This window comes from Ipomoea nil, unplaced genomic scaffold (genome assembly GCF_001879475.1).
Source record: "Ipomoea nil cultivar Tokyo-kokei standard unplaced genomic scaffold, Asagao_1.1 scaffold1708, whole genome shotgun sequence".
NCBI classification, from domain to species: Eukaryota; Viridiplantae; Streptophyta; class Magnoliopsida; order Solanales; family Convolvulaceae; genus Ipomoea; species Ipomoea nil.
The window spans coordinates 23,782-49,932 of record NW_017618136.1 but is presented as its reverse complement, the minus strand read 5'-3'; the positions used below and the strand labels follow the sequence as shown (position 1 = coordinate 49,932).

At 36.7% G+C, this 26,151-nt stretch overlaps 5 protein-coding genes across 12 annotated transcripts; 2 read left to right on the top strand and 3 right to left on the bottom strand.

Moving 5' to 3' along the window:
* Window positions 1–510: 510 nt before the first annotated feature.
* LOC109191633 (protein FAR1-RELATED SEQUENCE 3) lies at window positions 511–6,268 on the bottom strand. 3 transcript variants are annotated; one of them, XM_019342246.1, is made up of 6 exons: window positions 5,971–6,268; window positions 2,672–4,997; window positions 2,467–2,556; window positions 1,977–2,123; window positions 1,030–1,140; window positions 511–861 (listed from the first exon to the last, which is right to left on the bottom strand). In XM_019342246.1, exons 2-6 carry the CDS (start codon window positions 4,883–4,885, stop codon window positions 817–819), a joined length of 2,607 nt encoding a protein of 868 aa, XP_019197791.1. In that variant the 5' UTR covers window positions 4,886–4,997; window positions 5,971–6,268; the 3' UTR covers window positions 511–816. The 3 variants fall into 3 exon arrangements, with proteins under 3 accessions (XP_019197791.1, XP_019197789.1, XP_019197790.1); XM_019342244.1 differs by having other exon boundaries at window positions 1,030–1,146; window positions 5,971–6,262; XM_019342245.1 differs by having other exon boundaries at window positions 569–861; window positions 1,030–1,146; window positions 2,672–5,005; window positions 5,971–6,262.
* A 1,646-nt stretch (window positions 6,269–7,914) lies between these two features.
* Window positions 7,915–10,229, top strand: LOC109191651 (short-chain dehydrogenase/reductase 2b-like). 2 transcript variants are annotated; one of them, XM_019342273.1, is made up of 6 exons: window positions 7,915–8,063; window positions 8,720–8,791; window positions 8,867–9,110; window positions 9,187–9,264; window positions 9,528–9,713; window positions 9,790–10,229. In XM_019342273.1, the coding sequence occupies exons 1-6, from the start codon at window positions 7,942–7,944 to the stop codon at window positions 10,165–10,167; spliced, it is 1,080 nt and encodes a 359-aa protein (XP_019197818.1). In that variant the 5' UTR covers window positions 7,915–7,941; the 3' UTR covers window positions 10,168–10,229. The 2 variants fall into 2 exon arrangements, with proteins under 2 accessions (XP_019197818.1, XP_019197817.1); XM_019342272.1 differs by having other exon boundaries at window positions 7,916–8,063; window positions 8,711–8,791.
* A 92-nt stretch (window positions 10,230–10,321) lies between these two features.
* On the bottom strand, window positions 10,322–12,695 carry LOC109191650 (F-box/WD-40 repeat-containing protein At5g21040). Of its 2 annotated transcripts, none has more exons than XM_019342271.1 (2): window positions 12,571–12,695; window positions 10,322–12,225 (listed from the first exon to the last, which is right to left on the bottom strand). In XM_019342271.1, the coding sequence occupies exon 2, from the start codon at window positions 12,205–12,207 to the stop codon at window positions 10,531–10,533; it is 1,677 nt and encodes a 558-aa protein (XP_019197816.1). In that variant the 5' UTR covers window positions 12,208–12,225; window positions 12,571–12,695; the 3' UTR covers window positions 10,322–10,530. The 2 variants fall into 2 exon arrangements, with proteins under 2 accessions (XP_019197816.1, XP_019197815.1); XM_019342270.1 differs by having other exon boundaries at window positions 10,322–12,220.
* Window positions 12,696–13,767: 1,072 nt separating this feature from the next.
* Window positions 13,768–16,017, bottom strand: LOC109191652. 2 transcript variants are annotated; one of them, XM_019342274.1, is made up of 5 exons: window positions 15,662–16,017; window positions 14,718–14,782; window positions 14,576–14,636; window positions 14,234–14,380; window positions 13,768–14,053 (listed from the first exon to the last, which is right to left on the bottom strand). In XM_019342274.1, exons 1-5 carry the CDS (start codon window positions 15,894–15,896, stop codon window positions 13,947–13,949), a joined length of 615 nt encoding a protein of 204 aa, XP_019197819.1. In that variant the 5' UTR covers window positions 15,897–16,017; the 3' UTR covers window positions 13,768–13,946. The 2 variants fall into 2 exon arrangements, with proteins under 2 accessions (XP_019197819.1, XP_019197820.1); XM_019342275.1 differs by lacking the exon at window positions 14,234–14,380.
* Window positions 16,018–18,838: 2,821 nt separating this feature from the next.
* On the top strand, window positions 18,839–25,116 carry LOC109191667 (transcription factor GAMYB-like). 3 transcript variants are annotated; one of them, XM_019342300.1, is made up of 5 exons: window positions 18,839–19,364; window positions 21,431–21,484; window positions 21,924–22,283; window positions 23,456–24,446; window positions 24,542–25,116. In XM_019342300.1, exons 3-5 carry the CDS (start codon window positions 21,927–21,929, stop codon window positions 24,679–24,681), a joined length of 1,488 nt encoding a protein of 495 aa, XP_019197845.1. In that variant the 5' UTR covers window positions 18,839–19,364; window positions 21,431–21,484; window positions 21,924–21,926; the 3' UTR covers window positions 24,682–25,116. The 3 variants fall into 3 exon arrangements, with proteins under 3 accessions (XP_019197845.1, XP_019197843.1, XP_019197844.1); XM_019342299.1 differs by lacking the exon at window positions 18,839–19,364 and adding an exon at window positions 20,753–21,329; XM_019342298.1 differs by lacking the exon at window positions 21,431–21,484 and having other exon boundaries at window positions 18,840–19,364.
* Window positions 25,117–26,151: the final 1,035 nt, after the last annotated feature.

Below are 26,151 nucleotides of genomic sequence, written 5' to 3'. Positions count from 1 at the left end.
ACAATGGTCCATGGGATAATGATTGGCAAGGTGGTCACCTTGGTCCTAAATGACGTTTAAATTGTGTATTTTTAGTATTGAGATTGTGAATTTATAGAATATAAATTATGTTTTTAAATCAAAACACATAGCGGCTCTAAAAGAAAATTTGTGAATATAATGTTAATATTGTGTGACTGCAGTATTTAAAAGAACTTGTGAATACAAAACAAGATAATCAATTACATATATGTTAACATTGCGTGTTCGTAGTACACAAATTGTGAATTTTTAAAAGATAAATTGTGAATATTTGTATGTAAATTGTAAATATTTGAACTCAAATCCACCTTGCATGGTAAACTCAAAGGGGACTTGTATCTACTCCGTAATTTTTTTTGGGGAAAAAGCCATTGATGTCCATGTCAGCGATGCGCATGGCAAATTGGCAATTGGAATTTCCAATGTTTTAATACAAACATTTGGCACAAGTAACATTTTTCTATGGAATTGAAATATGACAAAGAATAACCCTAAAAGATACACATTTCACTAAGTAATTTAGTGTTAGAATGATCAGCCACATACATAAGAAAAGACCTGATCTTCCATTCCTAGCTTTCAAAAATTACATGTACAAAAATGTGAAGAGGAGAGCATATAAATGGAGACAAAAAGCAAAGAGGAACTAACCTACCAGTAGCTACACAGAAAGCTTACACTACTCAACCTCACTGTATATGGAGCAAGTATTTAACAAGAAGACAACACCCATCTGTTCCACTTCGAGATGTGGTTGTTGTCACGAGCCTGAATGTGGATAAGAAGATGCAATCTCTACTTCCTTTGTTTCTTACTTGGAGTCTCGACTTGGGGTTCAACCTGCAAAAGTATGTGGATTAGGCTCGTCAAGTTGTCAATAATACTAATGGAGTGGGGAAGAAAGAATGATTCCATATTCAGGAAAGCAAACAAATGCCTTCAAATAACAGGCCATCATGTTTCACAGAACAGCACAGATAAACATTTTTCGTAGTTGAGGAAACATACTGTATTCGAGAGCTGCTCACGGATATAAGCCATGGACCTCAACATTGCACCTAAAGTATCTCTAGACACCTGAAATTTCACCTCTGATTCTCCTGAAGTTGTTTCTGTATCCTGAAGCTGAAAATAGAAATTTATGGCCAAAAAAACAAGTTTTTTTGGTCTATGAATGACCAAAACATCATAACCAGTGTATTTTAATTTTTTAAGGACAGAGTAATTAACATGCAATTAAGTGCATCAAAGTATCAGCTGTTTCAGCAAGACAAGCATTTGTTCTCATTTCCAATTACAGTCGCAACATGTTCAAAAGAAAGCACCAAGTCAGCAAATTATTGGAGGGTTGATCTTTAGAAGGCTAACTGTTTTTGAGAGCCAAAACAAATAATTCCACTTTGAAATTTATAAGGGGAAATCTAAGAAAAGGAAAGTACAAAAAATTAGGGATCGCATCTGTAAAGAGAACATTTATTTATTTTTGAAATGGACTTATGAAATTTAAGGTGCATTGTACTAAAGTTCTTTTATTGGATAATGCACCTAAACTGCTAAAGAAAAGGCAGATAAAAAAATATTTAATATAATATAACTACTGAATGTTAATATTATATGATAACATTACTACCAAGGTTATCATGGCATAACAATGGTTTCCTTCTAAGATCAAAGGGTGCAATAGCTTCATGAATAAACACTTTATAGTTTATATTACAACTTTTCAATCCACATTTGTATTTCAAGTCTTCAGTAGATGTTTTCCATAGTCAACTATAGTATAATTCCACGATGTTCACTTAGCAAGAATTATAACTTTTAATGCTACTTGTACCCAAACACTTCAGCATATGGGCACATAATATAATATAAAGAAGAAATTCACGATAATTCACCATCATGTTGTAGCAGATTTGAGAGTTTGAAAAGGAAATGCATGTTTTTCTTCAGTATACCTTCAAATTGATAACAGCAACCCTATTGGCAGTAGAGAGCTGCTCACTGATATAAGCCATAGATTTCAACATGGGCTCCAGAGTGATCTTGGACAGTTGAAACTTAACCTCTGATTCTTGTGGAGTAGACCTGCTATAATCTTGCAACTATAAGCAGAAATTATAAACATCAGCAATAGGCTTTTTGGATGCAACCAAAAGGTCCAAAAGTACACTACGAAAATAGCAGCAAAGGATTACAAGATAGTTATTGAAGCTGAAATAAAACAGTCACCAAAAGCTCCTTGGACATAAAGAGGGTCAAAAGAATATAATTATGAAGGCTTTAAGCAATAGTGAAAATCTAATAGATTCCCCTTCAACATTTCAGCACATATCAAAAAAATACTAAGGACAGCACAAAATAAGAGGGTTACTAAAAACTAAAAGCAAGCTCAATCATAAATAATCACTAACAGCCAAATTATGCAGAGATATGGATTACACACACCTTGAGATTGATAACAGCTACTCTATTCGCAGGTGTTGAACTTTTGTTCTCCATCACCCAAGTCATTGACTTAAGACAAGGAAGGCTCACCTTTAAAAAAAAAAACCAAAGAATCCAACAGAGGAATTTAAATTTCCTTCACTGTATTTATTATGAAACAAAGTTAAAAAGAAGAAGGCAGAAACAATAGAAGAAATGTGATTACCATGTTATCCGTGTGACCATCATCACGGTGAACGGAAACAGGGGCCATGCGAGGAATGTTGAGATCAGTGACAGGTTTAGTAGGAACGCAAACATTGAGATTAAAGTGTTTCATCATTTCATCCTGGCAAGGCCACAGTATAGGGTTCATATCCGGAGCAGAACCGGATGACCTCCGATCATCATAAACACCACTGACCTGTGAGTTGGGAGGTATGACTCTAGCAACATTTTTCTTTGCAGCAGAAACCTTCTTCTTTGCTTCTTTAAGAGCACTCAAAGCCACATTGTATGTTTCTGGAGCTAAAGCCCCTTCTTCTGCATACCTTATGGCTTCCCTGCATAGGCTATTGTATCGAGCTAACATTGATTCATTACTATGTCGTTCTCCACATTCATCTGATCCAACAACACTTTTTGCATTTCTTGTCCACCGCTTCAAGATGTAATGAGATGGCAATGTTAGTACGTTTGTCACGGTAAAAACTGTCAGTATGTGCCTACAAAGGATACCAGAATATTCAAACATCTGGCAACTACATTTTGCTTTCATTTCAGAGCAATTCAATGAGACAATGTAGGCTTTGCTGTCATCTTCAAATTTTGCAACTCTGTACATGCTAACAGTCCCATCTCCATCAATCATATTTGCAGTGTAGACAAATGTTTCCACTAATTCCACTTGAAATTTTGAGAAAATCCATCTTGTATATAAATTAGCTGCCTGTTTCTCCATCGGCGATGGTGTCCTCAGCACTGGAGTGGTACATATTGTTTCAAAATCTGACTCTATTTCCTTTTCAAATGAATTTTCTAAAGCTGCTTCATACTGCCGAATGAATATAGGCAAGGTGGTTTGTTGGTTCACATAGCCGTCAAAGAATGAGCTCTCTGATCCCTGATTGGAAGCAATGGCTGCAAAGAAAGAAGCACGAAAATAAACAGGAGCCCACCGTTGGCGTACATTATATATTGAATGTAGCCAATCGTTCTTCTGAAGGTCATATTTTCGAAGGATTGAATCCCAGCATAATTCAAATTCCTCAACAGTCTCAGTCATATTTATACAATTATATAGTTCGACCTGGAAATTAGGGTGCATAATGCATACAGGAGCCATTCTCTCTTGTCCTTGTCTTAATACATCCCATTTGTTTATACAATGGCATGTTTCAGGAAATACTTGAGCTACTGCAGATTGTATGGCTCTGTCCTGGTCGGTAGTTAATGAGATGGGGGCATGGTTGTTCATGGCAGCAAGAAATGTCTTAAATAGCCAAACAAATGTGGCCTCAGATTCATCTAGAAGTAAAGCACAGCCAAACAAAATCAATTGACCATGATGGTTCACTCCTGTGAATGGAGCAAATGGCACTTTACAATGCTTCACTCGGTATGTTGTATCCAATGTGACAGCATCACCAAAATGACTATATGCATTTCTGGACCTTGAATCAGCCCAAAATACATTAGCCATGCGATTATCCTCATCAAGTTGTATTGCATAGTAAAATCCAGGATTCTCAGCCTGCATTTTCTTGAAATAATCAAGAAGGCCATGAGCATCTCTCCCCAGTGTTCTTCTCTGATTGTACTGTTTGGGAGCATACATTAGAGTTGTACTGTTTTTAGTTAATCTATCTGAATCTGCAGTGCGACAATTCTTCACTCCATGATTCATCTCTATGGGAGCATGACTCCCATCCACTGAAACATACATTACACCACTAGGAACGAGACCTGCTGCCAGGCTGTTTTCAGTGGCAACCTTTGTTGTCATAGCCGTATGCCTGTGTGCTCTCAGGTAATGCACATTATTGGGACTCTCAATGGAATGGCTGTGATCCCTCAGAAATTTTGTCACAACCCATTTGTTTTTACCCTTTAGCTCTATTCTAAGCATAGCACCACAGGTTTCCCCGGTTCTTTTTTTCAAACCATCCCTGGCACATAAGAAATCCCGGAAAGTAGAACTCACATCTGCCTTTAATCGACCAAAATGGCTAACACGAGTTCTAAAGCCCATTCGCTTACCGTACTCATCATAGAAAGTCTTAGCTGCATCTTCAGAATGGAATTCCATTCCCAGATGTGGTTCGACTGCCCTATTCACATCCTGAGTGGAGCTCTCACTGAGTTCATCATCTCCGTCATCTGTTACACCACCATGCTGGCCCATGTTTCCTTCTTCCACATCAATCACTTCAACGTCCATATTGGGATAAGATAACCACCTTAGGAAAACATTACATAGAAATAGACACTATGTAGGAGTGTAGGACTCTGCTGCACCTCCTAGAGGAGATCATCCATACCCAAAGCAAACCCTGCATAACTATCAAGTTTTCAGTTAATAGTTTCTTTAACATTCTTCTATATCACATCTTATGCAACCTAGTCAGATTATGCATAAAGATGGAGAATTTTACATTTCTGCATTTCTGGTTGGTTGAAACTCGAAATTAATGAGATAAATTAATATGTAATGAATCGTCATGCCTTTTTTTAAATTTACACTAAATATAGAAAATTAAAGATTTTAAGTATATATGGAAAGGGTCAGTTTTTTCAAGCCACGCCAAAAAATAAATTGGTCAAACAAACTGAACAAAGGGTACACTCTTTAAGTCTTTATCAAGTACATTCCTTTAATTTCTAGTATGTGTGCATTCCTCCGATAATAATACGGAAAGCCATGCTCACATAGCAACATGCGGCCCTAGTGCAGCAAGCTCAAATAAAAGTTATACTCATGAACCATCATGTGCCTCACTTCCATTAAACAATTAGGAGTGAAGGGCTCGCCCAGCAATCCGAGTTTTGGCCCATCATATGATATAACCTGCTGTTTTCCTCAATCATTTGACTTTTTTATGCATGCTCCATATAGACCAAAGAGCAATGAAATAAACAGTATGAACAAAGTTCTACTACATTATTGATTGATGCTCTCTCCACAACTGGCCAATTTTACGCTATGTATCACTTTCAAGTGTCTTACTGAGATACATAAACAGCATAGGTTCACTAATTCTTCTAATTCAAAAAGTTAATCTAAATAAAAACATCATGATTACCGAATTTTAATATCGTAATTCACAAAATAACAAGTTCAGGAATACCAGAGCCTAGTTTCCCAGTTCAAAAGCTCTTCTACTTCCAAAATTCAATAACGGAAATTCGGAAGCACTTAGCTCTATGCCACACGCAAACATGCGCATATATGTACACGTATATACACCAAAAAAGTAATACGTATATGTACGTTTACGTATTCGAGAGAGAGAGATAGAGAGAGACCTGGAATCGGCCATGGATTGGAGGAGAGCAGAATTGTGTATTGGAGACTGGAGCTCGAAGCTTTCGGCTTTCAACCAGCGAGACGACGTCGTCCCGGCGGTTGCGGTGTTAGGGCACCGGAGAAGTTTTGCAGTGTGGCGGAGAAGGAGAAGGAAAGCGGGAAGAGAGAGAAAGGGAGAGAGAAGTGAGTGGGTGTCGCGTAGATGCCCAATAACCCCAAGTGGACGCAGATTCCTGGCCGTCGGATCGCGAACGGACGGCGCATGTGAGTCGAGAGGGAAACCAAAAAACTTGTACTTTATGTGTGTGGGTCCCATTTCAATGCATCTTTGTTGCGTCTCACTTGCTCTTTCCATGGATATCCAAACGCCTTTTAATATTTCTTACGTTTTTTTCTTTTAAAAAGGAAACTAAATATAATTTTGAAATAAATTGTCTCTTTCTTTTTAATTATTTAATTTTTTTTTAGTACTATTGACTCTGTTATATTGTAATATCTGATCAAATATGCTTTCAACCTATTAAAGTACAAAGAGTCAATACATCTCCCATTTGAACTTGAACTCATGAATCATGATCTACCGTTACCATTTTGAAAAATCACTCATATCACTCGAGTACTCGTCCACATGATAAGGTGGCTTAGATAAAAATTAAAAATTGTCTAAAGCACTCCCAATTCGTACTCAATCCGTCACACATTTATAGAGTCATATAATATTCCTAATGTGATTTGTTTATCTTTACGTAATTTGTAAATTATTATAAAATTATTATATAAAAGTGAAATTATATTAGGCTATCTTCATACATGTATTTACACCACTTGCAAATTCAACATGTCTTTTTCTTTTTTTCTTTTTTAAAATCCTACGTGTTGCAAGACTGACAAATGAGAATTGCAATTTTTGCATTTTTTTTTAGAAAAACAAACTTCATCAATTCGAATCAAAATATAGATCGTTGATAATAAATAAAGTAGGGGTAGAATTCCACTCTTGGCATACAAACATAGAACAGACTTCCCTAGCAAGGCTATGAGCAACTCTATTCGCATTACAGCTAACATGGAAGATATCTACGTGAGATAGTGAACGTAGCACATCTTTAATATCCAATACTACATGACCAAAGGATGAATCATCAACACAATGCTTTAAACTTTGAATAATCTGAAGTGCATCTGATCCCACTTGGATTCTGCTTACACCATGCCTTTTCGTCCATGTGAGTGCCTCCCTGAGAGCAATAGCTTTGGCTTCTTTTGGGGTGAAGATACCATTTCTGACCATTAAAGATATTGAGAGACATTTATGGACAAGAAGTAATGAAGATTAATTGTACATACTATTTTCCCAAAAGATTGAATATTCAATCAGACTCGGTGAAACATATGGGAGGAGTCATGCAACTGAGATGCTCATGCAGACAGATTCTTAATTTATCTCGTCCAACTGCTCTTAGAGCATCTCCCAGGAGACTGCAAAACGGCAAATTGAACACCATCCCACCATTAAGCATGTGTACAAGGAGCAGAATCGTGCAACAGATAAGTTGGCCTCGTTGGCGTTGATACACAATAGGGGCCTCATATTATTTGTGGAGTCACCACCGGAAGTCCGGGGGATCATGCAAGTTTTCACATGCACATCTCGCGAGATCAAGCAAATTATTATTTACATCACAAGTTATATTTTATATTAAACTAATTAAGTTCGAATTAAATTATATTAAACTAATTAAATTTGAATTAATTAATAATTAAAAAATTAAATTATTTTAGTGTAAAATATTTGGTGTTTTGGTGTTGAGTGGATTGAAGATGCTTTTTAGAGTCTTAAGTAGAGATTATAGATGTTTGAGATTAGTAATTAAAAAAAAAAAAAAAAAAAAAAGGAGAGATATTTAGGCGACGGAGGCTACACGGACCCACTACTGTAGTTGAAAGAGACAGCGCTGGGAGAAGACAAGATGCCATCAATCACTCTTCCGTCGATCTATTCGCCTTCACAAATCAAATTCGCCGCCAAAAACCGCTTCCACCTATCTACTGCTCCGCCGCCATCAAATCGAGCTTGTATCTCTGTTTTCAGGTGCTCCTATTTCCATAGTCTTGTATATTTTGTCCCATTTTATCTGTTATATTCTGTTTTCAGGTGTTCATACTTCCATAGTTCTATATATTTTATCTCAGTTTATCTGTTATACTTGATCAAACCATTTATTTCTTCTCAATCATAAGATTTTTTTAAGTACAGTGTTAAATACTCAGCTCGAACATAAGATTTGTGTAGTTTGATGCCTACTAAGCAAATGCTTGAATGAATTCAAATGTGTTTTTTCTTTAGCGTTTTGCATTCCGTGATAGAACATGAGATGTGACTCGAATTTGAGATTTCTGATATCAAATGTCAACTACTCAACTGGATCATAAGATTTCATCAAATGTCAACTACTCAACTGGATCATAAGATTTCTTAAGTTGGGTGTCAACTTGATCATAAGATTTTTGAGATTGTGTCATTTGGATGTCAACTCGTTCGTATCAATTACTCCATATTTCTTTCGTTAAGTCTTATATTATAGATTGAGGTAGTTGAATGTGAAGTTCAAGGTTGAGGCTTCTTGTTTATCAATGTAAAACAGCTTTGTAATTTAAGCCATTAGATAGTGAAGTTTCACCTGGATACTTTCTGTTTGTCCTAGGATGCTGAATTTATGCCTATATTTGTATGTACAGATCATACACACTTAACCAGAAGCTTGTTCATCATCAGAGAATTGTATCAATGGAGGTTAACGGGAAACAGGCGTCTGAGAGGTAAACTTGTCTTTCGATACACAAAACTAGTCCTCGGTTAGGGAAAGGATTTGTAAGTTGTTGGAGAGTTTACAGGTGTGCAGTAGTTACAGGAGCAAACAAGGGAATTGGCCTGGAGACTGTCCGGCAGCTGGCAGCCTCAGGCGTTACGGTTGTGTTAACAGCTAGGAACGAGAAGAGGGGAACGGAAGCTGTGTCGTTGCTGCATAACGAGGGGCTGTCGAATGTTGTTTTTCATCGGCTCGATGTTGTAGACAAGCACAGCATAGAATGCTTGGCTGAGCATCTCAAAACACAATATGGAAGGCTTGATATCTTGGTAAAAACAAATTATAACATGAATTGGGTTGTTTTTTGTTGGATTTGATTGGCCTGCAATGGTTAAATTTCTGCAGGTAAACAATGCTGGAGCTTCTGGAGTAGTTGTTGATGAAGATGCCTTAAGGGCCTTGAATTTAGACCCTGCAGACTGGGTAAGAAAACATTGCAGATTCACATTTCATACTATGTTATTTGTGGGTCCCGTAAAGCCTGATGGACTTCTTCGAGTTAATTTCATTTCTAGCCATCGACTACTGTGTCAATGTTTTCCATTTTTAGTCATCCTCGCCCTGTGAATTCACCATAAGACTCCATCTTCTTTGATGTGCAAATAGAAGTTCATCACTCGAATAGTTGGCCACAATACTCCAGGACTAAAAGTAGAATTAACTCTCTTCTGTATTTTCCGACACAGCTTGCGGGGAAAGTTACCAATTTGATTCAGAGTTCAATTAAGACAACCTATGAGAAGGCAAAAGAATGCCTGGATACTAACTACTATGGTGTAAAGAACCTAACTGAAGCACTTATTCCCTTGCTGCAACTGTCCACTTCAGGGGCCAGGATAGTAAATGTCTCTTCTCTCAGGAGTGAATTAAGGGTAAGCAGAATACATACGACGCTTTCCATAACGTTTTACGCGATTTTACTAATTTATTTTCTATCGCGCTATGCAGCGAATCCCCAATGAGCAGACGAGGGAGCTGCTCGGGGACATTGAGAATCTGACAGAAGAGAGAATTGACGAAACTCTGCAGAAATTTTTGCGTGACCTGAAAGAGAACGCGCTTGAAGCCAACGGCTGGCAACTGATGCTACCTGCGTATAGCATATCAAAGGCGACGCTGAATGCCTATACTAGGCTTCTCGCGAAGAAGCACCTGAGTATGTGCATCAACTGTGTGCACCCCGGGTACGTGAACACAGACCTGAACTGGCATACAGGACCTTTGACTACAGAGGAAGGAGCTCAGGGTCCTGTTATGCTGGCTCTCCTGCCTCAGGGAGGACCTTCTGGCCACTATTTTGACCAAACTGTAATGGCTGAATTTTAAGTTCTTTCCATTCTCTAGCTCATCATTGCATACAATCAGCCATTTGATACAACTTTTAATGATTTAGTCTCTTCTGGTTCTGAATAAAATGTTGTGTGATCTATGTTTATCTATCATTCTCTGCATTCTATAAGCTGATGACCAAAGAGCAAGATTTACAGAAATATTACAGTTAGAATCATATTAATCCAGTATTAACAGACAAATGAAGAATATAAGGGAAAAGGCATTCATGCATATAACCAGAATGTGGGAAAGGGAAACAATGACAGAATCTTAACAATGTGATGAATGTAGTACCTACATGATTAGCTATGAGCAAATGAAATTTACTGCTTAGAAATAGTCAGGAATCGCCCGATCCTAAGCCTTGAGCTTCCCGCTTACCCTACGCTTGTTCTGCCAGCTATTCCTATCGCCATTGATTTGGTTCTTCTTTGCTGCAACCGAGCACTGATCACTCCGGGTGCCTTTGCTATTCATGTTGGACTGAAGCTTACGCCTCCTCATCCTGTTTTCTAACCTTAAACCTCGTAAAGCACGGACCCTCTGCTCTATCTCCAACGCTTGTGAGAAGTTCCAGATCCTAACAGCGCCTTCTTCACCTCCACACACAATACGATCCAGACCAACATCCACTGCAAATAAATTGGACCCAAATCCATGAAGCATTCGTTGCGGAGGCTCAACACTTGTATGGTCCAGATTGTCAACCTTACAAGGACGGCTTCCTGTTGCTGAATACCTACTTGTCTTCAATAACTTCCTCACATCGATAAGTGCCAGTTTTCCATCGCTTGAAGCGGAAACAAGCCAGGGGAATTCAAATGCAAGAGAATAAACAGGGCCCGAGTGAGGAATCCATGTTGCAACCTTCTTTACATGAAACCTTGCGTTTTTTACAACCTCAAACATGTGTATGGCTCCGTCTTCTCCTCCGGTGAATAGAAGCTTCCCGGTGTGGCTTCTTGCCAAAGAGTAAGCATTACCGACATGAGCATTGTTAACGACAGCAAGTTTCATCCCGCTATTGGTGTCCCAAAGATAGACGTCTGATCCTGAGGTACTCGCCACTGTAGTATCGTGAGGAACTAGGCTCCATACCCAGTCATTGTGCATCAAAACATTCAAACATTTCAGCGAAGAACAATCCCAAACACGTACAGTCATGTCCCATGATCCACTATAAATCTTATTAAAGCCCACTGCAAGGCAAGTTATGGGGCCTTGATGTTCCCAAAGTCGGAATTCTTTGCTCGGGTTCTGAGGAGCTCTAAGGTCAAACAAATGAGGATTTCCATCCTCCGCCCTCCAACCATGTATGAACCCATCAGTACCGCCAGCTAACAAGAATTTTGAATCAGCAGCAACAGCACGGACAGTGCATCCAAGAGGACGGGAAGAAGCAATAGACAACCCTTCTTCCATGTCCCACATTCGCACTATCTGATCATACCCCGAAGTAAACACAAGCTTCTTTGAAGCTAAAACAAACACCGTCCTAACTGCCTCCGTATGACCATACAAGGTGTCAACACTGTATCGCCCCAGGAACGTCTTGCTACGGAACTCCCTCTCCACAAAAAGATCTTTCCAAGTCTTCACATCCGAATTCCCCGGCCCCAATGGTGCCGGAATAGCAGGATTCCCCCACCTCTCACAGTAAAAATCCTTCCACACTTGGTGCTCAGATGCAAGCTGATACAAAGACGAGTTCACACAAGAAACAATACCGAGCTCCTTCGGGTCTAAGCAGTTAAGGATCTCAGATATCAAAGCTGGAGGAAGATCATTTATTGACCTACAATTAGGTAAAATTTCTTCTGCAGGGTGTTTCTCATTGCCATTTGGAATCAAAACACAATGTTCACCATTCAATTTTGTTTTGGGGTTTCTTATATCAGAGTCAATAATGCAACCCTGATTGCTCAAAGATCCTGTTAAATTAGATTCACCTTTCCCTATAACAGAGTCCTCTAAACAATTGACCACACTTCTCAACAAACCAGTCTCAGTAGATTTTTGGCATTCAAATGCCATAAAAATTTGTTCCCTGAACTTGAAAAAATATGAATCCTTAAAACAGTAACAAACTAACAAATTTCTCAGAATTGACTATTTAAAAAAAAAAATTAATCAAGAAATTCAATTCCTAAAAAAATCAACTGGGGTGAAAATAATTTGTTTGGGAGTTAAAAACTTGAAGGAATAATCAGAAATGAAACAGAAATCCCAAAGTAATGACGCAGTAAAAAGGCAAAAATTAAAGGACCTAAAAGTCAAACCCTAGAATGATGAAATCATGAAAACATTTCGGGGAAAGACAGCGAAAGCAGAGTTGTATGCGTGTGTTGAGATCGAAACAGGAAATTGCAGAAGGAATAAAAAAACGATGAAAAATACCTTTAAAACGAAGAACGGTGAATTGGTTTTGGAATTAGGGATTTGAGTTTTAGACAGAGAGACACAAATTTGGATGTATTTCTGTAGAGAGAGAAAGACTGGAGATCTCTGTAGGCGTAAGTTTAGCGTGTTGGCGAGGTAGATAGGCGACCAACGGTTCTGATGTAACAATGAATCATCGGCTTATCTTGATCGTTAATTGATTTTTAAATCTTTTTAAATTTTTATTTTTTTTCTTTGACATGGCATGTGGTGGTGTATATTTATACATTAAGGTGGCCATTTCCCGGACCAATCTAGATTATATCGAGTTAATTGACAATTTTGTTTGCACGGATTTAGTTTAATAGTTTAGTAGGTATTATTTGAAAGAAGAGACTAAGATTCGAACTTCGGTGACGGCAGTGTAAAGATTATGCTCAAATTAGGTAGACCCCTTATGTGCATCGGTATTTGGCATTATCTGTTAAGCCATTGGGTCACTGTAATTTATATCATCTCGAATGGATATAATCATTCGGAGTGGACCCGAATCACTAAATCCGATAGAGAATGTGTATAAGAAATAGATAGGTAAATAGACAAACGATGTCGTTGTAAGGTCAAATAAAGTCTACGCAAATAATCCTATCTAATAGGAGAGCCACATAAGACTAAGTCTAGTCTAAAGATTATTAAACCAACATATAATAAGTGACAAAAATATAATCTGACTAACAGCGAGGACCAAATGTTGTATTAAATATTGCTAATAAGCTATTACAATGCTTGATTAGAACAATAGTAGGTAGAAAATAGTGAACGTGTTTTGTTGGGACAACACGAGGGGTATTTATATAAGCTACGCCCCTTAACCGCCCCTAAAATGACGGGGTCGATTAGATCCGAGTTGACCGCGTCCGAGGCCCAAGTCCCGGGTCTTCCGTTTGATCGGCCGACCACTATTCGGCCAAGCCCATTTGGCCCGACCCCGACCTAAACTGGCCAAGGCCCCGTGGGCTTGCTCCGCTTCCCGGGTTGGTTTGCTCCGCTCATAATATATCCATCATTCTCAATTAGGATTATAAATTCAACTTTTTTAGGAGATCAGTTACAATTTTTACATAACACTTTATGCATACAAATAATGTACTTTTATACTGTCTTTTTAAAAAAGAAATGGACACACACACTGATTTCTTGTTAATGAAAAAAAAAAAAAAAAAAAAAAAACCTCTCAGCACTGCTAATATATAATGTGCATAGTTGAAGAGCACAAGGCACATGGAAGATGATGAGGAACACAAAAAATTGTACATCACTACATCTGCAATTATTCATTGTGGTCTGCAACGTAATACACACAGCAGCAGTTATGGATTCCAGGCTTCTTCATTCTAGCTGCTGCTTGGACCCCCCTTTGCACCATCATCTTCTTGTTCTTCAGGAGCATCATCAACCTTCTCGAGCTTCGAGACTCGAAATATTGCTAGATGGGTATCCCCTGGCAACCAGAAAAACAAAAACTTGCTAATTAAGAAGCAATGGAACAGATCAAATGGAATATATGCTAGTTTTCACAAGTAATTTTCGTGTTTTTTTCCCACGAGATCATTCGAATCATTTCGGGAACAGTTAATCAGAAGGGAAACGACTCAAACGAGGAAGGTTCAGTAAACCATACCAAACGTGATACGAGTTCCAGGCAATGCAGCAGCAGCAACACCGGGCCTGAGGCGCTTCTCATCAATGAAAGTGCCATTCGTGCTGTCTAAATCCGTTACCACAAGACAGTCCTCGGTGTGCCTGAGCCGGGCATGCGCACCAGATACTTGTTTGTCCATGCACAAAACAAGACCAGATCTCGTTTGAGTACAGAGCATATTAAGAGGAAACCAGTTACAGCAAAGTCACAAGACTAGGCCAATACAAACTACCAACAGACAAAGTCTCAACAGTTTTGTCATTAGAATCCTAATATCTCAATTTCATTTCTAATCAAGTTGGGCACTGGATATATAGTTACCTGTGGGAACTGGAATCACCATATCTGCCTTCTCAGAAACGCGCCCGACTGTTATTGCACCCTATAGGATGACCATATATATATGATTCTGCAGTTAATATGCACAAACCATTGCAGAAAATCATATCAGAATAATACTTACAGAGCTGATCTCAAATGCACCTGGCATTGCAGTGGGATAACCTATGTGCTTTGTATCTCCATCACCTGCCCAACATCAATGCAGCATTCAAGAACACTGTTTGTTATTCACTAGTTTGAGGGTGAGGGTATTTAAGATTAATTGGGTGTTTAATTAACTCCCCCTACCCCACCCCTTTGATTTACGGGGCGCTACCCGAATGTGTGCTCTGGTCGAAACCTGTCTTGTGATCCTAACTGACAAAGTATTACAAATCTACAATGTACCACAATAGGGGTAAATCAGCCTAGGTTGCCCATAGCGGACTGGCTCAAGCTAATAATGTCAATAAACATACAACTCCCATTAGAAATCAAACTTGAAATTTGTGATTACTAAGCCAATTGTGTGACCAATTTATTGGATGGATCTCCGACCCCATCCCTATGAAGTAGTGACACTAAGGCCCTGTTTGATAAAATAGTTAATTTATCAGCTAATTTTAACTTGTTTGACTTGATTAAAAAATCAATATAGTGTTTGGTTAATCACTTTTTTTGTAACTCCAAAATGCTAAGATTCAAAAAACCTGTAAAAAGCAACTTTTTCAATTAACTTTTTGAGATCAAAAATTATAACAAACAGCTATCAGCTAACAACTAATTTACCAAATGTCTTTTCTACAATCAACTAATATTATCGACTAGTTAAACCCTCTAACACAATCAGCTAAACAGCTGCCATTTACCAAAAAGGGCCTAAACAGCTCAACCAAACAAACAATATGATAAAGGACAAGTGACAAACATCTTCAAGAAGCCATTTGATTGAATCAAAAACATTATTAAAATGCCCATCAACAAGAACCCATTTTGATCGAACCAATAACAATAAATCAAAATGCCCAAACCAACCCAGAAAACTGATAATAACTTCAAAAAAAAAAAAAAAAAAAGATGACTGACCAACAGGTTCAAGAAGCCATTTAATGGAAACAGCAGTGGAGGTAATCTGTCCCTCAGAAGCATGAATGGCTCCAAGACTGCTGAGATGTTTGGCAGTGCATTGCAGGTTTCTTGGCAGGCAATTGTAGCCCAAGAAATTGACAGAGTTCTGGGCAAAAACAGTGGCTCCTCCATTGGAGAAAAGTTTGGGGATTTTGGAATGGGAAAGAGACTGGGTAGTGGTGGTGAGTTCCATGTTTCTGGGCTGATGAGATTTCTTGATGTTTTTTGGTCAGTGGTATGAAGAAGAGAAACCAAAAATGTGGTGGAAGACGTGGCAGACATTTAATGATGAGCCCAGACTTTGGATAACAAATATCTTCACAAGCATATGATATGTCTTTTGAATTTATCATCATTATTATTTCTTTCTCTTCTTGGGCTTTCATGAACAAAAGGAAATTAGTTTTTTTTTTTTTTCCGATCCCTTTTTTTTTTTTACATCCGGTATGAATAACATTGTGTAACATTGTCCAGCCGAGCTCGATAAACAATAAGTAGGCTTAAGTTTGAGAAACAATAGGTAGGTTCGAGCTCGAGCTGGATTTAGTTCGAAAACTGAAGCTCGAGTTTGAAGTTGATCAAGTGATTGGGTTATAATTATATATATATATATATATATATATATATATATATATATATATATATATATATATATATATATATATATGGCTCGCGAGTAGCTCAACGAGTCACGTGTCTAAAACATTTGAGCTCGAGTTCGATTAGATTTCGAAACGAGCCGGCTCAAGCTTGAGTTGGAGCTGTTCGGCTCATTTACACCACTTACATTGTGAGGTTTTGGTAATAGCTAGTCTAACCCTGGTAAAGTTTAATCTTACTTGATAGAATAATTGATATAAAGTTGTTTAACACGATGCATATATATATATATATATATATATATATATATATGATACGTTGATTCACTGACCTTAATGCATGTATGAATTAAATTCGTTTCTATTTGTATTTAGTATGTAAACTTTTCTATTTTAAACTTCTTTTTTTTTTCAATACGAAATATGATATCTCGACCATTGCAAGATTAATTTTAACTTAGCTCACTTTATATCAGCAAAGTCTAACTTTTATTTGGAGAAAGTATGGTTCAAAATTATTTAACATGACACATTGGAGATAATATTACATATAAGTATACAACATTGTATGACATATTTGGAAATAAATATTAATTTTATTATCAACTATAAGTCAATTCAATTAGTCGTAAATAATTATTACACAAAATAACAAATTAAATAGTGATAATTACATGTAGGTGGTAGATATTAAGTTATAATAAGTTTATATAAATATATCAAATAAATTTGTAGGCCAATAATTTATTAGAGTAGTTGGGGGAAACCCAAGCAATAAAGTGTAATGATTTACATCTCCTTTTTAATCAATGTTATAATTTCAAATTAAGATTAGGTGTGTATTGGGCATGTTTATCATGAGATAAATATGTGTGCTGAGAGCCTGAGAATGAGTGACAATAAAGTTTGTATAAGTTTGAATTACGCATCTTTGAGCTAGTATCTACCTAATGGAATACGCATTTTTTATGATACGCAAGGGAATACATATTCTTATGATATACATTTTTGAACTAGTATGGTCATTAATACAATACATATCATTATGGAGTTAATTCTACCGGATGTTTATTGTTTTTTATGGCAATTTCAAATGTAGTCACAGACTATCGTTTTTATCATTTAACATCTCAAATTATTATTTTTTGAATTTTGTAATCATTCTCATGCCTTTTTCTGTTTATGAGAGATAAGGGAAGGGTGGAACCTCGGAGAACATAATAAACTCAGTCACCACGAACTGCAAGGACCCCATACAATTATTTTGGACTAAAGCATCAAGCTTGTCATACCGGATCCCATCTCTTGAGGCGGCTCCAAAAGAGATCCAAATAAGCAAAACATTAAAAAAACAAAAAAGCAAGCAAGCAGCAAAAAGAAACACACGCAAAAGCCAATAAGTGAAAAAGCACACAAAACCCCGTCTTAGCTGGGTTGAGGCATAACCTTTATATTTTTAGTAACCTAGCCTTAGCTGGGTTGAGACATAACATTTATATTTTTAGTAACGGAATTTTTGTATCTTTATATTGTTTTTTTGTTAATTTTATGATTCCAGCCGATTTAATATATATATATATATATATATATATATATATATATATATATATATATACAAAATCCTCTATTTTAATTTATCGCCCAAAACAGTCCTATATAAAAACAAAAGCCTTCATTTTAATTTCTCACCCAAAACAGTCCTATATAAAAACAAAATCGTCCATTTAAAATTTTCACCGAAAACAGTCCTATACTATTAAGATTTACGTAATATTCTAAAATAGTGTAATATAATTCATAATATAATATATTGATATAATTTCTAATAGAATATATTGTTTCATACTTTCCTATTCGTACTACAATTCTACAATTCTAGGTTAAAATTCCTATGCGTAATACAATACAACAATATTAAAATTCATATTTTTATTCAACCATATTATAAAAATCATATGTATTATCAATCCATGTCATATAAAAATATTATATTATAATGTTGTAGAAATAATATTCACTATAACACCTCTTGGAATATTTATTTCCACACTAATGTCATGTTTGGTTCACATTAAACTGTTTTTATAAGAAAATATTTTTATCAAATTTGAGAAGAAAATATTTTATCTAATTTTGTTGAGGGAGAATTTATTAAATAGATAATAAATTCATCAAATTTGTAGAATTAATTTATCATTATCTTCTCGTATTTAAAAAAAAAGTTATAACATATAAAGTTTGTATTATTCTCACATATCTTTATTACATTAAAATATTTGAATCTTAATACTAGTTATATTTACTGACCAAATAATAAAATTAATATTTAAAATAATATTTTTTTTTATGGAATTTAAATTCAAACCTTCCTATCTCTTTTTGACGAACCAAACAAAGCCTAATTAGTAAGTTTTAAGGTTTAAAACACTACAAAACATCAATGAGTATCATCTCTCTCCTTTCCATTTTCTCTTTTCTCTCCTGCCATGTAACCCTCTCCCCCCCCCCCCCACCCTACCCACCCCACCTTCGTCCTCTTTTTTTGTATTTTTTTCTTATTTTTTCAGGAATTTATTTTATAATATATATATATATATATATATAAACACTCAGCTGACACCTTTACTTCTATCTCTCAACAACACTTTTCCTTTCTTCAGTCACTGCGAGATTTTTCTCATTTTCTTTTTTTATTTTTAATTTGTTGTTTTCCAGTTTCTTCTCTGAAATTAGATTGTTTTTAAAGAATTTTTGTTTTAATCTTCACATTTCACTCATCTTCTCCGTTTTCTCCATGATTTCAGCTGATGTTTTGTGAATTGTCAATGGATTTACAAGATTGCAGCTCTTTTGTTGCATATAAATCCATAAATTGAATTTAGGGTTTGAGTTGTTTATCTCCTCCCGGCCGTCATTATCGTCATTTTTGATGATTGTTTATGGGGTTTAAACTTTAAACTTTTGAAAAATTAATTTGATTTGGGATTTGTGGTGTGCAATTTGAGGGCTTAGATCTCGGTGGTCATTTTCTGCGAGCAGCTTCACCAGCTTTCTTCACTTCGGTAAAAACCATAATCTGATTGCTATAATAAATAATTGTTATATTCCATAAATGAACTATGTTTCTTTAAAGATTGGAATTTTATGGTTCATTAATTGCACATCTTGTGCTAATTTTTCTGATATATTATCACCCTAAAATAGTTGATCATTTTACTATTCTGGGTCTGCTTTATTTTACTCAATTTGGCAAATGCCTTAGAATTATGAAATCTTTGGCATGTATTTGACTTTTTTGTTTTTATGGAGTACTTATTTACATGCCATAAATTGAGTAATTTATGATATGCAATTGATTTTTTTTTTTTTTTTTTTTTTTAAATTTTAGTATTTGGTTTGATTGAAATTGCTTACTACATTAGAATGCTGTCCTCATGATAAATTTTACTCAGATTTATGGGTGTTTTGTGTCTATTATATGCTTTTAAACTGGAATTTCTTACCAATAGAGGTTGAAGCATGGCTACATGATGGTATAAACTGGTTAATTTCAAGCATCCTGGTTGGTATTCTTTTCAGTTATACGTTTCCTTTTATTCAGCCGAAAAGGAGAACTGTAGTTTTGTCCTGTTTTAATGAACATAACAATGGAGCTTTTCCAAACTATGGATGGGTGTTTTATGTCTATATATGCTTTTAAATTTACCAATAGAGGTTAAAGCATGGCTCCATGAGGGTATAAACTGGTTATTTTCAAGCATCCTAGTTGGCATTTTTATCAGTTAAATGTTTACTTTTATTTGTCCGAAAAGGAGAAGTGTAGGACAAACTATTGAGATGCTTTACTTAGAGCTAATAAACTATGAAGGGGTGTTTTTTTTTGTAAACTATATGCTTTTAAATTTACCAATAGAGATTGAAGCATGGCTCCATGAGGGTATAAACTGGTTAATTTCAAGCATCCTAGTTGGTAGTTTTTCAGTTAAACGTTTCCTTTTATTCAGCCAAAAAGGAGAACTATAGTTTTGTCCGTTTTTAATGAACATGACAATGTAGCTTTTCAGATGCGTTGCCTAGAGCAAATAAACTACGGAGGGGTGTTTTGTGTTTATTATATGCTTTTAAATATTCCAATACAGGTTGAAGCATGGCTCCATGAGAGTATAATTTAGTTAATTTCAAGCATCATGGTTGGTATTTTTTCAGTTAAATGTTTCCTTTTTTTTTTTTTTTTTTTTTTTTTTGGCTGAAACTGAGGAGAAGTGTAGGAAAAGCTTTTCAAATGCGTTACCTAGAGCAAATGAACTACGGAGGGGTATTTTGTGTTTATTGTATGCTTTTAAATTTACCAATAGAGGTTGAAGCATGGTTCCATGAGGGTATAAATTGGGTAATTTCAAGCATCCTTGTTGGTAAATTTTCAGTTAAACGTTTCCTTTTTTTTTTTTTTTTTTTTTTTTTTTTTTTTGACTGAAAAGGTGGAGAAGTGTAGTTTTGTCCTTTTATAATGAATGTAAGTGTGGAGTATGCATTTCTTAGGGCAAATCAACTTCGGAGGGGTGTTTTGTGTCTCTTATATGCTTTTAAATTTACCCAATAGAGGTTGAAGCATTGCTCCATGAGGGTATAAACTAGGTAATTTCAAGCATCCTGGTTGGTAATTTTTCAGTTAAACGTTTCCTTTTATCGGCTGACAAGGTGGAGAAGTGTAGTTTTGTTCTTGTATAATGCATGTAACCGTAGAGTATACGTTTCCTAGAGCAAATAAACTATGGAGGGGTGTTTTGTGTCTATTATATGCTTTTAAATTTACCAATAGAGGTTGCAGCATGGCTTGATGAGGGTATAAACTAGGAAATTTCAAGCATCCTGGTTGGTAAATTTTCAGTTAAACGTTTCCTTTTATTCGGCTGAAAAGGTGGAAAAGTGTAGTTTCTTCCTTTTATAATGACTGTAATAGTGGAGTATACGTTTCCTAGAGCAAATAAACTACGGAGTATCTGTAATGCAGACAGGTGGCATATCAGGTTTATTTTTCATGCACATTTTTTGTATCCGTCAAATCAAAGTGCTTTTGTATGGTGATTAAGCTCAATGGGTGATGACTAATATAGACTAATATTTGCAGACGACTCTTCTTTTGGTCAATCTTTTTGTTGCTGTTGTCCCTAAATACTACTCGGTAATTCTCAGAGAAACATGTATTCTTTGAATTAAATATACATAACTATATTTTCTTGTTTCCCGTTTGGTGTTAGTCACAATATATTTCTTACACTGGTAATGCCATTTCCATGTTTATTGCTTTTATTCAACTCTGTGTGCATTTATTGCTAAATAGTTTGGCCTTGGACCACGTCTGGTTCTAGGATTATGACATTGTTGATCGTGTAACTTTTTTTTTTCACTATCATTAGATCTTTTCTGTTGTATTCTGAACATCAATCTGAATGTTTCTTCAGAAAATTCCTAGTTTCTTGTTATTGGCTTTTCTTCCTGTATCTTGATTGGAAGCCAGCTGATCATCTGAAACGAGATCAGTCTTTTTCTATGATGTTGTCTTCCTTCCCCTGACATATTTTTCTTTTTTGCGGACCGTTCTTTATAATGTTACATTTCAGGATATGAGTATTACGAGTGAAAGTGAGGACAGTATGACTTTGAAAGGGAATGTAAATTCGCCATCCGTTGAAGAAGCTACTGGTGGAGCTAATGCTGGAGGTGTACCACTAAAGAAAGGTCCCTGGACTTCTGCAGAAGATGCAATTTTAATGGAATATGTAACAAGACACGGAGAGGGAAACTGGAATGCTGTGCAGAAACATACGGGGCTAGCTCGTTGTGGTAAAAGCTGTCGTTTAAGGTGGGCAAATCACTTAAAACCGGATTTAAAGAAAGGTGCATTCACTCCAGAAGAAGAACACCGTATTATTGAGCTCCATGCTAAAATGGGAAACAAATGGGCACGAATGGCTGCCGAGGTGTGTATAACTCATCTTTTTATTTTATATATATATATATATATATATATAGGGAAGGGTTCAGGTGCGGGGAAGGCTTCCCGTGCGGTTGAAGCACCTTAAGCATTAACATGGCGCACCTTAAGTACACAAACCACGCACCTTAAGCACACAAACAAAGCACCTTACGAACACAAACCACGCACCTTAAGCACACAAACAAAGCACCTTAAGAACACAAACCATGCACCTTAAGCATACAACAAAGCACCTTAAGAACACAAACCATGCACCTAAGGTTTTAAAATCACCTTAAGCATACAAATCACGCACCTTAAGAAGGAAAACCTAGCACCTTAAGTTTCAACAACTACTCATATTAAACACAAAACCCACGCACCTTAAGAAGGAAACCAACACACCTTAAGTTTCAACAACTACTCACATTAAGCATACAACACACGCACCTTAAATTTGACCTAGATGCAAAAATTTCCAAATTGCCACCACGTTTTAAGCAAGATCAATGCCTCAGATTTAACCGCACAACCATTTGAACTTAATTATATATATATATATATATATATATATATATATATATATATATATATACACCACTAATAGTGCTTCCATCCATTTGTGACCCATGGTTGAAGCTTTGTCAATCTTTAAGTGATAAAACTACTTAGAAAAACTACCTTTTTCTTCAAACTAAAGGTGCAATTATTCTGAGAATTTGATGAGCAACGATGGTTCAAAATGTGATTTTGGTGGTAAAGCATTAAATGTACTGAATTAGAAAATGGGCCGCAACAGATGAATGCCAGCAAAGGAAACATTAGAGGCTGGGATCATGGTTTCCTCTTCTTGATTCAACTAAAGATTTATTTCCTATTTGGTCTTATGAATTTTAACTCTGCAGTGAACCCTTGATCTGCCACTTCGTCTCCTACTACTAGCTTGTTATCACTCATAAATGATGCATCCATGGGTCTATGTTGTGTACTTGTGCTTGTAAACAATCTTAATGAATTTATTCTCTATTTGCCCTTTGTTTGCATGTGTTCATTGGTTTGAATATGTTATCGCGCTCTTAGATCATGCAAAATTGTTTACATTAAAAAAAAAAGTATAATTTCTTTCATGTGGTTTGCTATCACTCACTATGTTTGGCATCATCTCTTTTCTTTCAGTTGCCTGGTCGTACTGATAACGAGATTAAAAACTATTGGAATACTAGAATCAAGAGAAGGCAACGAGCAGGCTTGCCAATCTACCCTCCGGATGTCCATTTGCAAGCCATACACGAGAGCAATCAAAATGAGGATATGAGCACATTCTCGACTGGGGATACACAGCATTCCAATCTTCTGCAAGTGAACTATTTTGAGATCCCCGCTGTGGAATTCAAAAATTTGGAACTAAATCAGCAGTTGCATCCGCAATCACCACTTGATATCCCCGCAAGTAGCTTGTTGGCACAAGGTCTAAATTCTTCATACGGTCCAAGACCTTTCTTCTCAACTATGAACCCTTCCAAACGTCTCCGAGGACCAGATTCCTTGTTCACGGGTTTAAGTTCCAACGACAGTGATATTTTCACAGCCTTTGGTCCATATCAGAATGACACTTGTATGCAGGTTTCTCAATCCTCTGGGTTTTCTTCTGGATACTATCAAAATCTGGATCCTGATCACCCATCGTTATCGTGTGTAATTCCTGGCAGCCATGCCTCTTTAAATAGCAACTCCTCTTCTTTAGAGCCCGCATGGGCAAAGAAGCCGGAGCTCCCTTCACTCCAAAGTCAGATAGTTAGTTGGGATTCACCTTCCTCCCCCCTTCCTTCACTAGAGTCTGTAGAGACTTTGATTCAGTCGCCTCCCACTGAGCGTTCTGAATCAGGTAATGTTTCTCCAAGAAACAGTGGCCTTCTGGAAGCAGTGCTTTACGAGTCACAAACTTTGAAGCATTCCAAGAACACTTTACCTCAGCAGAATTCCGGTGCTTCCATCATACCCAGTGACATCGTGGATAATACATTTCCAGATTTCCACGAGACAGAATGGGAAGGATATAGTGACCCAATCTCTCCATTAGGTCATTCTGCTGCATCAGTTTTCAACGAGTACACCCCCATCAGTGCAAGTTCATTAGAAGAGCACCAGTCAGTTGAGATGCTAGCAGGTGAGGATATATTCTTTCTTCACCTCTCTTTAACGTTTATTATTCTCATTTAAACCCCAACTATTATGTGATTCCATTCCCATGCCAATTTGAAGGATGCAAATTTACACAAGAGGATGCTCCCTTGGCCCCAATGCAATGCGATGACAAGGACGATGCATTGAACCAGATTTTCTCCAGACCAGACTTCTTGCTCGACTCAAACTGTTTCGGTCTCAAGACTGACCTCAACTAAGTGCAGTTCTGTACCAAATATGCATTTGGACCATTCTGTTTGCTTTAGCAGGAACTGCACGCGAGGGAGCCCTCCTTGTCATGTGCCACTGTGCAAACATCGTGCATGGGTTGTGCACTATGATTGCCCATGCACGATGATTTTCTTGAAATTCCAAGAAAATTTTAGTTTCAAAGCCTTCAGGGACACCTTATTTTTGTTACTATAATAAGATCCTCTTGTGTTTGAACTCTACAATGATAATGTAGTATTTGCATTCAACAGGTTAGCTGGCAACTTGTGTCTTTTAAAATCTTCTCCTGAAACTTAAAAAAGGGCCAGAAAAACAATATAAATTCTTGTCTGTAACAGTACTTGTGCCTGAAGATTTATGATGATCATAAAGGTCAGAGAGACAGCTTGCAGAAGTTCTTTTTCATTCTTTTTTTGTTTGTTTTGATACATTAGGTTTTCCAGCTTACGGCAGACTAATCTTAAGCTCCCAGAAACCTCTGTTCAAGAGTCGTTGGAGGAGGGAAATGAGGAAATCGTGAGGTGTACACTGCACAAGGGGCTTTTATCACCTCTGATTGGTCAAGGTCTCCCAATGACCTCACAGGTTTCTAGTGAGATTTGAACTCCTACACTGCTCGTCTGCCACTGGAGCAGACTTTAAAATGATTGGTCGAACCAACTGCGCTAGCGTTTTGGATTTTTTTCATTCTTGTTCATAGAAAAGGTCATATACAGATTGGGTCATTGGGGTACATACATACATGTTGCCATAACAACCTTCTACATGTAGCATTCTCATGCATAATAGTAGGGAAGTGTTATATATTTAGAGGTCTTTGTAAAAAGTGGAAAAAAGAAAGCAGCAGAGTACTCCACATTGCATGTGCTTTTTTCTCTTCTATTTGAGGTAAGGAGTTTGGGACATTAGTATATTGCTGTTTTTATCTTGCAAGGACTAACCAGACAAAAGCATGTTGTGTCTTTATGTTGTTGCTGGTTCAGCCATGTGCAGACCCCAAAGCCCCATGGCCACTGCCTCCCGCCTGCTCGGGGGCTAGCGCCAGACATTCTAGATGGCCCATGCTGATGACCGCGTCCTTGAGGTGGATATGGACCGCTGCCATAACCCCCACCGTGCCCTTGGTTTTGGTGGCCGGGGGTTGTGGTTGTGGCCATATCCCCCGGGAGGGAATCTGCATGTCAAATAATCGTCAACCATTAACTTAACATGATTTTGGAGGCCTTATTGGGTAACATATGCAGTAAGGATCCCTTTTTATAAATTTATCTTTAATGATTTTTCAATTTAAAATTACTCGAAATAGGTCAAGAGTCAACATCTTATCAAGTAACTCTAAAACATGGTGATCAAAACTACAATAAGAAAAAGTGACAATTTACTGATTATAATATATGATTTTTTCGTTATAGATAATAACCTTGTTGCTTTCTAGTTATTTGTTGATTTCTGGCTAT

Coding starts and splice junctions, on each gene's coding strand:
- LOC109191650 (XM_019342271.1), bottom strand. CDS start 12,207: ATGGCATTTGAATGCCAAAAATCTACTGAGACTGGTTTGTTGAGAAGT.
- LOC109191633 (XM_019342244.1), bottom strand. CDS start 4,885: ATGGACGTTGAAGTGATTGATGTGGAAGAAGGAAACATGGGCCAGCAT. Junction 2,124..2,466: donor TAGCTGTTATCAATCTCAAG/GTGTGTGTAATC, acceptor TTCTGCTTATAG/TTGCAAGATTATAGCAGGTC. Junction 1,147..1,976: donor TTGCTGTTATCAATTTGAAG/GTATACTGAAGA, acceptor TTCTATTTTCAG/CTTCAGGATACAGAAACAAC.
- LOC109191652 (XM_019342274.1), bottom strand. CDS start 15,896: ATGGAACTCACCACCACTACCCAGTCTCTTTCCCATTCCAAAATCCCC. Junction 14,783..15,661: donor ATGGCTTCTTGAACCTGTTG/GTCAGTCATCTT, acceptor GATGTTGGGCAG/GTGATGGAGATACAAAGCAC. Junction 14,637..14,717: donor GTGCATTTGAGATCAGCTCT/GTAAGTATTATT, acceptor GTCATCCTATAG/GGTGCAATAACAGTCGGGCG.
- LOC109191651 (XM_019342272.1), top strand. CDS start 7,942: ATGCCATCAATCACTCTTCCGTCGATCTATTCGCCTTCACAAATCAAA. Junction 9,265..9,527: donor ATTTAGACCCTGCAGACTGG/GTAAGAAAACAT, acceptor TTTCCGACACAG/CTTGCGGGGAAAGTTACCAA. Junction 9,714..9,789: donor CTCTCAGGAGTGAATTAAGG/GTAAGCAGAATA, acceptor CGCGCTATGCAG/CGAATCCCCAATGAGCAGAC.
- LOC109191667 (XM_019342300.1), top strand. CDS start 21,927: ATGAGTATTACGAGTGAAAGTGAGGACAGTATGACTTTGAAAGGGAAT. Junction 22,284..23,455: donor GGGCACGAATGGCTGCCGAG/GTGTGTATAACT, acceptor CTTTTCTTTCAG/TTGCCTGGTCGTACTGATAA. Junction 24,447..24,541: donor GTCAGTTGAGATGCTAGCAG/GTGAGGATATAT, acceptor GCCAATTTGAAG/GATGCAAATTTACACAAGAG.